Source organism: Salvelinus alpinus, chromosome 6 (genome assembly GCF_045679555.1).
Source record: "Salvelinus alpinus chromosome 6, SLU_Salpinus.1, whole genome shotgun sequence".
Classification (NCBI taxonomy): Eukaryota; Metazoa; Chordata; class Actinopteri; order Salmoniformes; family Salmonidae; genus Salvelinus; species Salvelinus alpinus.
In genome coordinates this window covers 67,222,595-67,235,700 of record NC_092091.1, presented here as the reverse complement: position 1 = coordinate 67,235,700, position 13,106 = coordinate 67,222,595, and the positions used below count along the sequence as shown (strand labels likewise).

The following is a 13,106-nucleotide window of genomic DNA, read 5'->3' as shown; positions in this document are numbered from 1 at the left end:
GAATTGTCATACTTGAGTAAAAGAAAATATACCTTAATAGAAAATGAATCAAGTAAAAGTGAAAGTCACCCAGTAAAATATTACTTGAGTAAAAGTCTAAAAGTATTTGGTTTTAAATATACTTAAGTATCAAAAGTAAATGGAATTGCTCAAATGTAATTAAGTATCAAAATTAAAAGTATAAACCATTTAAAATTGCTTATATTAAGCAAAATAGCCAGCACAATTGTTTATTTTTTTAACACTGGTTGAAGTGGATTTAACAAGTGACATCAATAAGGGATCGTAGCTTTCACCTGGATTCACCTGGTCAGTCTATGTCATGGAAAGAGCAGGTGTTCCTAAAGTTTTTTACACTCAGTGTTGTGTGTGTGCTTGGCAAATGACCGATCCATTCATGACTCATTCTGAGAAACAAGTGGTTGTGTGCTCACCCTCCCTACCTTTAAATAGAGTGAACAAAAACCAAGTGTGGCAAAGCATTCTATTTAGAGAGAGGGCTGTTGCATCTTCACACAAACACCATATTCTCTCCCACTCAGCAGCTCCAGCCACCTGGACATTTATCTATGTGAAGACTAGAAGAATTCTTAACTCTCATTCTGATGAACGACATCATAAATCCTGTCTCATTTTCAAATCGATTCTCACACGGCGGTCCTGAGCAGAAGACAAGCTGACACTGTGTCGTATGTCTCTTCTCCCAGGTTCCTCTCTGGGTGGCACGCACTCTGTCGGTGTCACGCCGGCTGAGCCGGGCGGAGGTTAACCGCCGGGTCGGGAGGATTGGGTCATCAGAGGGGTTTGTGTGAAACGCCACCTCAGTGATGGCCGACATAAAGGGATAAGGCCGCATTCATTTGTCTGCTCGTCCATCGAGCTAGGACGCTAGAATCCCCCCCATCACGGTGAAGCATTGGCACTCGGGGCGGTGTTCTAGAGTCCTAGCTCTTCTGTGAGATTGGCACGTTCTGAAAAGAACGTCTCGGTGTCTTGGGCACTTGCCAGCTGACAGCTGAGATTTATCGGGGCCCGCTGGCCCGCCGCGAGGACTTCTCTTGTAACATGGTACTCCTGTGAAAGGGATAAAGAAATTAGTGTTAAACATTTCCCCCCACACCGTCGAGATATTTCCCTACAATCTCTCTTCTTTTTTTTGGTCGATATGGCGACTTGAGAATCAAACCGGAACCTCCACAGTACCACATAGTCAGTGCTCCTGTTTTAATTCCGTGCATATTCATGAGGGTGAGTGGAGAATGTTGCTGTACTCTGTCTGTTGAGTCACAGGTCCTCTGTGGCAGGAAGCACTCCTGGTCAAATGGCAACCGAGAGAGAGAGAGAGAGAGAGGGGAGAGAGAAAGAGTAAGAAAAAGAGAGTGGGAGAGAGATAAGATGGAGAAAGAGAAGGGGAGAGAGAGAGAAAGAGGAGAGCGAGGAGGATGAGAAAGAGAAAGAGAGGAGGATGAGAGAGAGGGGAGGAGAAAGAGAGAGAGGAGGGGGCGAGACAGAGAGAACAAGTGCGAGAGAGAGAAAAAGAAAGAGAGAGAGATGTGTGGGATTTGAAAGGAACAGCTCCTGGCTGCCTGTCTTGGATATTTATTCCTTTCTAAAGCAATGAGGTGTTTGGAGAAAAAGGCCAGCCAGTGTTCTAAATGCTATACTGTCGGTGCAGGGAGCTGTTAACTCAGGTTCCTCTATCTGACTACACTGTGCTGATCCCATGAACTATACAGTCAACCAACCGCAAATACATACTCTGACATGTACAGAGCCTCTTTTGATCCCGAAATGCCACTCTTAGGTAAATTCATAATCAGTAACGAGCGTGTTCGCATCGCATGTCGTCACCACATCGAGAGGAAAACAAAACACAGTGTACAACCTCCCAAATAATTTGTTCTCTGTCAATATCGAAATTGCTGCTCCCTATTGCACGTTCATTCACAGACCATTGTGCGACTCAACCATCTTCATATCACCTGCCAACATCTCGAGGTAACTCAGCCATGGTGATGAACAGAGAGATAGGCAATGAAACACAAGGTGTGACAGTATGGCGATATGTTACGGGATGCAGCTAGGCAGAGGGGCTCATAATGAAAGCATGACGAGAAGGCTTTGTTCCAAATGTCACGATGCATATTTATGGCCTGCCGATGGAGTGGCTCCTTGTATAAGCACCATCAATCCATTCACCATCCCTCCATCTAGCGATGGTCTGACAAAAGCACAACCACTCTCTGTCTTCAACACCCCGGCTGCATGGCTGGCGACTAGCGTCATGCGGGTAGCTCACATTCTAGTCAAATGGGCAACCTGGTCATGTGATGATAGGGTGTTTTTCTTAGCCACTGTGCTTCTACATCTGCATTGCTTGCTTTTTGTGGTTTTAGGCTGGCTTTCTGTGTACTTTGGGACATCTGCTGATGTAAATAGGGTTTTATAAATTAATCTGATTGATTGATTGATACTGTAAATCTCATACTGTCGTTTTCTATATGAGATCTTAAATATACTGTGGATTATTACATAATTGTTGCTTGATTGTTACCTAATAAAATAAAAAAAAGTAAAATAGGGGAACCCTTGGTGTCAATTATTGTCCTTGGAAGCATAGTATTATTACTAAAAGATAAGGCAGCACCATCAGTCTTTATCATAGTGATTGACTTTGTGTTGTAGTAACACTTGATTTGGTACAGAACTACAGCACCGGCTTTCATTTACTTCCCACCACTTCAGAAGATGCCACAAATGGAGAGATCAACGTCATAGCCAGAGTAAAATAAGAAACATGGGAGGTCGTCAGACTGAATCAGACACTCGGAGTAAAGCTCCAGCAAGCACTCTCCCACTAAGAGGGGGATCCCAAGGGATCCAGCCCCGTGTTGGCTGGCCCGCTTCTGGGCTGCTATGCGGTGGAGGGTGGGGGAAGACTGACTGACTGTCTGGCTGTCTGTGGTCCCACTGCTCCTGAGGGAGAGAACATGCCTCCAGGGCTAGGCTGATTTGAGCCGGTCCAAGCTCTAACCCCTGGGGGATACCAACCAGGCAGGCTGGGTTCTGTTAGCCTCTCTTTCAGGCAGCCGGTTGGCTGTCGGCGGTTGGAGCTTGGTGGCTGTGGAAAAAGAGAAGGGGCTTTCATCTCTCTCTCTCTCTCTCTCTCTCTCTCTCAGAATGTCTCGGTGGAGTTCCTCCCAAATTACAGGGAGTGACTACACTCCACCTCCCCCGCCTCGCACCGTGCCCGGCTCACCGGAGGGCCTTGGGGGCCAGCGCACCGCTGTCAACCGTCAACGCTCACCGCTGACTCATTAAGAGGAAGTCAGTCGGATGTGTCATTGGACTGGAAATAATAAGGAGGAATAAACTACAAAAGCATTGAAGTATGCATATTATGCACATTGTGTTTCTGCAGGTAATCTAGTATTGTATATCTGGCAGGGGCTTGTAAATGCATTCTAGGAATACTTTCATCTTTTATCCACCTGTTTACACTTGGCAATGTATTTCTATATCAATAGTGCTGCATCTGAACTGACGCAGTGACCTGTCCACCACAGTAGCCTTGGTGGATGACAGTTATTGCTATATCTCCTAGTGTGGTGAGACAGGCAAACCTTGGATGAAATCATAAGAGCACCACCAGTGAATGGAACTGGCCTTCATAACATCACACCATCCCAGCACCAGACTAAAGACATCCAGGTATCTGGGAATATAGTGAAGGTGGCAGCTGGGGTTTCCATGGTCCTTTTCTGATCAAGGGGGACCGTTGCCCTTCACTTCCAAGCGATTACCTCTATACAGTAAGGGATTAGTATTGGGATAGAACAAGACCATGCCAGCAGGCAATCTGTTTTTCAGTTGAAAACTCCCTCGAGGTTTTCCATTATCCCCCTCCATATCCAGCCTGACCTGGAGAGAAAACCTGGTCTCGGAGGGTCAACTCAGTCTAGACGCTCTGCACCCAACCCCCCTCCTTTCCTCCGCCCTCCATCCATCCTGCCTGCGGACACTAGAGGGATGGAAGGATGGAGGGCCGCCCCCCACCTCTTCCCACCTCCTCTCACCTTCAACCTCTCCCTACCTCCCCTCTCTCTCTCCATCCCTCCAACCCCTAAGCAACAACAGCATCTCTCACCACCATAATCTTTCCATTTCGCGGCCCTTCCTCTAGGGGTTAGGGGTCTCTAGGTTGAGAGGGAGGGATTTGTCTGAGAATCAACTGTTGCTCTCGCTGGCTGTCCATTTGAGCCGACCTCTGTTGTTATAGATACTAGGCTGGTCAGACAGAGCAAAGAGAAGCCACATCTGGCCACAGCACATAGTTATTATATTAGAGGTTGCCATTTTCAGCTTTCAATATCCCCCCGTAATGGTCAGTGTGATCGGTTAAGCTTCTGATACACAATGTGGAGGGAGCTTGGGTCACGGCAAGTCACTGTAATGAATGTGAATCTGTCTTGTCTTCTTCCTTTCAGGAGATAGCATTCCCTTCTGTATGAATTCTGCACAGAGTTGGAATGAATACATAGCTAAAATATATATAAAGCTTGGATGCCTTTTCTGATGATACCTCTCTGACATGTCATTCTAAGGGTATGATTTTCCGCACAAAGGCAGAGGGCGTACACGGTCAGGTTAGGTTCCCACCGGAGGTGATATTATAAAATTCCCCACCAAGATACAATGATGATGGAGAAGACGCCGTGACCCATGTGTTTTTACATGACCGTTGACCATGTATTTCAATTCAGTATGACTTAACAAGCTGAATTCATGGCTCCAAGCCATTATAGTTAAGAATGTGTGCCAATACAATGAGAGGGAGACAACAGTACATTTAAGTTTTACGTCCAAAACAACTTACAGTAGTGAATGAATACATTTACATACTGGTCCCCTGTGGGAATCAAACCCACAACCCTGGCGTTGCAAGCGCCATGCTCTACCAACTGAGCCACACGGGAGCCATAACATAACATAACATTCATAACTATAAATTCAATTCAAATTAGAGGTGCTCTCTACTGTACATCTCTATAATGAATGTAGAATTTGTCCAAAGACATAGAACGTTATTGACTTTGGTGCCTACCAAAGGTATATCAGATGTATTTTTCCCTGGCAAAATCCTATTTACACACTAGCGCCCGATTCCCGAAGACGGCAACAGGGGGAAGAAAAAAAACAGCTAATTGAATATTCATTAACCTGTGCCTAGGTGTATACAAGACTCTTAACTACTCTTGTTTATGATTTAAGGACTTGTAGCACTGACCTTAGTTTAACACAGCAGCAGATACCAAATTAACCTCTAGCCTCCGCAGGGCTAGCCATGCCCCACTAACAAGAAACCTGTCTAGACCAAGCTACATGTACTTTATGATTCCTCCTCTCACTGCTTCATTCTTCTCTCTTCCTCCCTCCCTCCAAACACACACAGCCCATGCTCTCTCCTCTGCCTCGCTCCCAATACACACACACACACACACACAGCCCATGCTCTCTCCTCTGCCTCTCTCCCAATACACACACACTCACACACACATACACACAGCCCACGCTCTCTCCTCTGCCTCTCTCCCAATACACACACACGCACACACACATACACACAGCCCATGCTCTCTCCTCTGCCTCTCTCCCAATACACACACACGCACACACACATACTCATAGCCCATGCTCTCTCCTCTGCCTCTCTCCCAATACACACACACACACACGCACACACACACACACACACACACACACACACACACACACACACACACACACACACACACACACACACACACACACACACACACACACACACACACACACACACACACACACACACACACACACACACACACACACACACACACACACACAGCCCAACGCTCTCTCCTCCTCCTTTCCCCACCATATACCCCCATCCTTCTTCTTCTTCTCCCAAACTCATTTCTCATATACCTCCAAACCTGTGTGGTTTTTGGGTCACGACTCACACCCCAGCATCTCTGGGTTATCAGATGACATACTTTATCTTGGTGAGTGATAATGTACCTTATAAAGGAAAAAAATCACAGGGATCTGAAAACATTATCAACAGAATGGGAATCCTCCACTTCCAATAGAGCAATTCTGAGTGTATTGCACCATCCTATGATGAGCATTATTCTATTGGTGATGGTGAGATAAAATGGATGTGTATGAATCAAATAGTGGTTAGTGGTTGCAGCTAATATGCTCATGCATTTTTAATGAAGTGGCTATAAGTGGCAATGAAAGCATAATGCCCTGCATGTCAGAAGGTCATTATCACGGGGAATAGTATTACAAGGTAATGCAATGCAAATACAGGTATTTAGACTATATATAATGTATCTACATAATAGTGCTGTCTCCATGAAGTGGTTCAAATGACAGTAAAAAAACTTTAAGCCTGTATTTCGATAATTTATTGCTGATATGCAGATTAGACAGAAGACCTAGTAGACTGTTTAATGCATGCAAATTAATAAAAGCTTTCACATTATCTCACTCATACATATAATAAAATATCCACCTATTCATATAATTGTTTTATGAGAGTTTTCAAAAAATATTTTAAATATACCCTCAAGAATAGTGAGAAATCCAAAACGCGGTTTTGAAGATAGATGTTTGTCCTTTATTGGATACCGTACACCAGAGCCCGGTAAAAGTAGCTGATTGGCTGCTGTTCTCACAGCCAAAACACAACAGAAATTATTCTAGCTACGAACGGTGAAGTACAGGTGGGTAGCTAGATTGCTAACAAGCTAATGCTAATTCGGTAGATGCCTAACATAGCTAAGTAACGATTCGATACGTAATTTTATTTTCAGTACCGTGAAATGTTATGCTACTAGCATATGCATTTTTGTCTATGAAGACTGATTCAATGTGGCTTTTCAGCAGGCTAACTAATAGCTAGGCCTGTTAGCCACATTAGCCCAGCCAGCGCAGTCATTTCTGTGTTTTGCTGATAAGCTAACTAGCTAGCTACCTGTTCATTAGCAAGCTAGTTAGCCTTCTACATTGCAAGTATGCATTTTTCATAATGTGCATCCTGCTAATACAGCTATTTAGCATCTTCTCCATGTTAGTAGGATACAGATCTGATGCAACGTTTCCTATGCATTTTGAATCATACATAGTTATTGTTCCTTTATGTCCCTCTTCCAGACAGAATCATGAGTCTCAGAAAGCAGACCCCCAGTGACTTTCTGAAGCAGATCATTGGCAGACCAGTTGTGGTCAAGCTCAACTCTGGAGTGGATTACAGAGGTAACACTGCACCTTTTATAAGTCATCACCTAGTTGGCCAGTATGTGATATTTCTAGACTGCCTGTTAACCAAGAACTGAATTTTATTTGTCACATGCGCCAAATACAATTGGTGTAGACTTTACTGTGAAACTCTTGCTTAGGAGCCCTTCCCAACAATGCAGAATTAAATAATACAAGAATAAAACTATATGCAGGGAGTACCAGAACAATGTGCAGAGGTATGAGGTATTTGAGGTAGATATGTACATGAAGGCGGTAAAGTGACTAGGCATCAGGATCGATAATAAGAGTCAAGTAAATAAGAGTAGCAGCAAATGTAAAAGTTTGTTTGTTTGTGTTACAGTACTATTGGTGCTATCCTTACTCCACACAGAATGCATTTGACTTCTATGCCTGATCTGATGTTTAAAGATGCATTGTCCAGAGACTGCCTGTCTGTGCCATTGACATTAGTTTGTGCCTTTTCTATAGGTGTCCTAGCCTGTCTGGATGGCTATATGAACATTGCAGTGGAGCAGACAGAGGAGTATGTCAATGGCCAGCTGAAGAACAAGTATGGTGACGCCTTCCTGAGAGGAAACAATGGTAAGAGCCCCAGAACCAGACACTTGCTTTTTCTAACTACTTGGTGGCACTTGTGTAGAAGTCAACATGATATTGAATAGCTATGGAGAATAGTGTATTACTCCTTCCCATTAATTTTAGTAATGACTTATTTTTGATGATTGCCGATTTCACATGCTAGTCGGAACTATGAAACTGAAATTTCCGACTTGCTAACTGGTTGAACGTGGCATGTGTATAACTTCAACCGGTTAACAAGTCGGAAATGTCTGTTTCCTAGTTCCTGACTAGCACGTAAACACGGTAGATGACTCGTAATTAACTGAGACTTTCTGATATTTAACGTTGCCACAGACAGCAGGATGTACCGTAGATATTGCAAGATGAGCACGATACAAGACCTTGCACAAAAAATATGAGTATCTTCATGGGTGGTGACAACAGCAGAGAAGTTTAGCCTTGCGCTTCACCCTCTTAGTAGTTACGGAAGTCAGCGCGATATCTCACATAATACTATCTGGTTTTGTATCTACATGGCATTTTAAGTTTTCACCTTTCTTGTCTGTACTAATTATTTTCTATTTCCTTCCTTAGTGTTATACATCAGCACCCAGAAGAGGAAGATGTGATGCAGAGGATTTGTCCCTTTTTTATTTTTATCCCTGACGTTGTTCCAGTTGATTATGTTATATGAGAACATTGTTGTTCGTATTGTTTAATGTCTCTGGCATGAAGAGTGTTTAGTTTTTTGTAAAAAGGAGAACAATCCAATAAATGTTTTTTGGAAGTTTAATTTTGTTCCGAGTGTTTTTCCCCACCTAAATTTAGAGCAAAACTTGCCTTTCTTTTGTCAAATGATGACACTAACATAATTGTAAAAGATTATGCACATATATTGTATACTTACAGTATATAGTACATCTGTATACTCCCATACTTGAGTATTGAAGTATTTTCATTTTATATTGAAGGAATATAGACTTTCCTTCCTTGGTTCCTTACTGACCTGTGGAGGCTGGTTGAACATGAGCAGTGATTCTTCTAGATAATATTCTCCAGTCAGTCCTATATGATGACGAAGCTTAAAGCCATACTGATGGAGTGTATTTCAGCTTCAATCTAGTAATTCACTGTGTCCTCTTGAGCCCTGCCAGCTTCCAATAACATAGAGACCATATAAAGCACTGGGCATACGATACGGCAAGGCATTCATTCACAATATAACTTATGTCTCATTCTCCTTCAATGTTATGAGACAGATTATACAGGATACACTGACCCTGAAGGGCTGCATTCATCACTATCAGTCTATACGGTATATGATGTGTTAATCATAATTGGTTTAATGTGTGGGTGGAGTCTGAGCATGGCCAATTGACTTCTGGCATTTTCTCAATTACCAATCAAAACCAGCCATTATGGAGAAACAAAACCGTGATGCCTGTCTACAAATGGTCCCTCCTGAAGGCTATGTCAGATTCTATTAACATGTAAACAGATCTGTCATAGTAGCTGCCCGTTTGCCTCTGGTAGTGGATAGATGGTTAATGGGAGGTGTGATTACTGAATGTGATACAGCCTGTTGGTGTTCTGTCTAGTGTGGCAGGTGATTGGTTTTCTCACTACCCACACACAAAGCATCTCTTTTTCAGCACACTCACACAGGTTTCTTTACTCCTCAAGCACATGAACCCCTCATAACTACAAGATGGATAGATGCTTTTGTTCTCAATAAGTTGTCTCTTTATCCTCCCCTCAGTTGATTCCTGCTGCCTACCTCCTGAAACACCATGCATAACATATGCAGAGATGTGGATGTTTAACCCATTTAGGTCATCTGTACTAGTAATTTAGCCAATGTGTTCAAACCAAACGTGACATCAGTTCATTATGCTGAGAAGAACGTAATGAATATATGATTCATTAGGATTCAACTGCTTGTGGTGGTTTGGGGGGAGGGAGACTTTGCAGGGCCTTGTTTTCCACCCTATACATGCGCACTCTGGCCTCTGCTAGGAGACAAAAGGCTGCCAAGGTCAGGTCTGACTTCAGGATGAAGGACGCATTATTGATCAAACTCCCTCCGCCGAGCCGCGACTGGAGCGAGTGAGAGGGGAGAGACGGGGGCTCGCTGCAGAGCACACAGACACACACACACACACACTGATACTGACAGACACACACACTCTCTTTCACGCACACACACATTGACACAGACACGCGTAGAATCATTATGGCAGCTAGCGAGGTTAGCGCAGGCAAATATTTACAGAGTGGAATCATAACGGAGCTGCTGGCTGTGCGGCCTCGCAGGAAGCCCAATCAATCCTGTTCACAGTAATGACCTGGTGGCAGACCTCACGCTATTGTACTGCTATTGGCCCGGACTGTTCAGACACACACTCCCGAGTACGCTGCCCTGTACTCCTCTGGGAGTGTGTATGTACATGTATTGGTTTCAGGCAGTCTACTTTTGCAACTGCACATTTCCCTTTCTAACCCCTAGAATAAAGAGTTGAATGATAACATGTCAGTCCTCTCTCAGTGTGGGTCTGCATTGGGGTTTTGTATCAAACACACCTATTCTCTCCACCTTGCCCATCAAAGGGTGCTGCAGCGGTGAACACACACACACTCTCTCTGTCACACTCTCTCTCTCTCTGTCACACTCTGTCACACACTCTCGCTCTCTCTCGCGTGGTCATTCTCTCTCTGTCACACTCTGTCACACACTCTCGCTCTCTCTCGCGTGGTCATTCTCTCTCTGTCACACTCTCGCTCTCTCTCTCTGTCTCTCTGTCACACTCTCGCTCTCTCTTTCTCTGTCACACTCTCTTTCTCTGTCACTCTCTGTCACTCTCTCTCCCTCTCTCTGTCACTCTCTCTATCTATCGCACTAACCTTGTTACTGAGGAGCCATTAGAGGACTCAAAGTCTTACAGCACCACCAGCTGCCAAAGCCGATAACTACATGAGAGAGAGAGAAAGAGACAGGGCGATAGCATGACCCTGACTGATCACACTGCAGCACTGTCTATCGTCAGGATCAAATAGACGAGGACAACCATAGAAACCCATAAGGATAACCTGGTATCGCTTTGTTCAGGTCATGCTGCCTGGATACCTGTCCTCAAATAGGGCAAGGAGGTGTTAGTGACTTTTAACATTTCATGTGTTGTTCACAACATTTGTGGATTCCTGAATTGGAGGCCTGTTTTGTTGATGTCGTAAAACAATGTATGATATAAATACTGTACACAACACCATCAAGGTGAGAATGTGTGTGTGTGTGTGTGTGTGTGTGTGTGTGTGTGTGTGTGTGTGTGTGTGTGTGTGTGTGTGTGTGTGTGTGTGTGTGTGTGTGTGTGTGTGTGTGTGTGTGTGTGTGTGTGTGTGTGTGTGTGTGTGTGTGTGTGTGTGTGTGTGTGTGTGTGTGTGTGTGTGTGTGTGTGTGTGTGTGTGTAAACAACCCTAAGGCATGGGAAAGGGATCTGGGCTTTGTCCTGTGTGAACTTGACCTGTCTTTAACCACTATACCCCCCCCCCCCCCCCCTCTGTCTTAACCCCTAACTGCCTGCCTGTCATGTGTAAATGATGACCACCTCCCACACGGGGCCTCTCTCTCGTCTCCCATTCCACTCCAGGGTCAGGGGTCAGAGGTTAATGGTTACACTGGAACAAACACCTCAGATCCAGTTTCCAAGTTCAGGGAAAATGCAGTCATTATACAGGCTGTTTAAAGTGTGTTAGTGTTGGTCAACCATACTTGCTGAAAGCCATGCTCTTCCCAACATGCTGTTTCTTTATAAAATCAAATAGTTCACGTAAATGTTTGACACATTAAGGTGGTTTAGAATGCAATAGTGTGTTAGCAATACACATGGATTTTTTTCACAACACAATGTTAAACCTGAATATTTATTACATGAGAAAGTCCACTCCAAAAGCAGACACCAAACTCAAGTACTTCAGAACACCAAACTCAAGTTCCAGTAGTGTTTTGATTCTGATTGAGTCGGAGGCCGAGACCCTGGACCCACCATCCCGCCACCCCAAACCTCTTAATTTAGCCCGGCAGCTAGCATAGCCATACACACAGTCAACCTTGGTCAGGAATGTGACCTCTGACCTTCTTATCTGAAAGGAGCTATTCCGAGCCCCAGGGCAGGGGTGCTGTGATTTATCTTGGCCCCAAATGGCAACAGTGTGAAGCTGGTCTAAGCAGGTTGAGGAGGGTGAGGAGAGAAGGTACCCATTCGGAAGAAGGCCATGGGGCCATGGTGCATATACCCACAATGCACTACACTGACATACATGCTCCCACTGTTGTTAACCCTAAAGGGCCTACAGTGCACAGACCACTGTTAGTCCATATATGGTAGTAATCAAATTGTGTTGTGCTATGAGCCAAACGGTAAACAAAGCCTATGTCTTGAGTTGTGACCCACCATCTGGGAAACACTGCACTACATATGTAGCCCACTGCCCTGCTGGTGAGAGTCAGACACCATTGGGCCATGTGTAGGGTTAGGGTTAGAGTCAGACACCATGTGTAGGGTTAGGGTTAGAGTCAGACACCATGTGTAGGGTTAGGGTTAGAGTCAGACATCATGTGTAGGGTTAGGGTTAGAGTCAGACACCATGTGTAGGGTTAGGGTTAGAGTCAGACATCATGTGTAGGGTTAGAGTCAGACACCATGTGTAGGGTTAGGGTTAGAGTCAGACACCATGTGTAGGGTTAGGGTTAGAGTCAGACATCATGTGTAGGGTTAGAGTCAGACACCATGTGTAGGGTTAGGGTTAGAGTCAGACACCATGTGTAGGGTTAGGGTTAGAGTCAGACATCATGTGTAGGGTTAGAGTCAGACACCATGTGTAGGGTTAGAGTCAGACACCATTGGGCCATGTGTAGGGTTAGAGTCAGACACCATGTGTAGGGTTAGGGTTAGAGTCAGACACCATGTGTAGGGTTAGGGTTAGAGTCAGACACCATGTGTAGGGTTAGGGTTAGAGTCAGACATCATGTGTAGGGTTAGAGTCAGACACCATGTGTAGGGTTAGGGTTAGAGTCAGACACCATGTGTAGGGTTAGGGTTAGAGTCAGACATCATGTGTAGGGTTAGAGTCAGACACCATGTGTAGGGTTAGGGTTAGAGTCAGACACCATGTGTAGGGTTAGGGTTAGAGTCAGACACCATGTGTAGGGTTAGGGTTAGAGTCAGACATCATGTGTA

General features: G+C 44.5%; 1 protein-coding gene across 2 annotated transcripts; it reads left to right on the top strand.

Moving 5' to 3' along the window:
- Positions 1-6,655: 6,655 nt before the first annotated feature.
- lsm6 (LSM6 homolog, U6 small nuclear RNA and mRNA degradation associated) lies at positions 6,656-8,665 on the top strand. 2 transcript variants are annotated; one of them, XM_071407480.1, is made up of 4 exons: positions 6,656-6,773; positions 7,204-7,305; positions 7,780-7,893; positions 8,467-8,665. In XM_071407480.1, exons 2-4 carry the CDS (start codon positions 7,212-7,214, stop codon positions 8,499-8,501), a joined length of 243 nt encoding a protein of 80 aa, XP_071263581.1. In that variant the 5' UTR covers positions 6,656-6,773; positions 7,204-7,211; the 3' UTR covers positions 8,502-8,665. The 2 variants fall into 2 exon arrangements, with proteins under 2 accessions (XP_071263581.1, XP_071263582.1); XM_071407481.1 differs by having other exon boundaries at positions 6,764-7,062.
- The last annotated feature ends 4,441 nt before the right edge of the window (positions 8,666-13,106 follow it).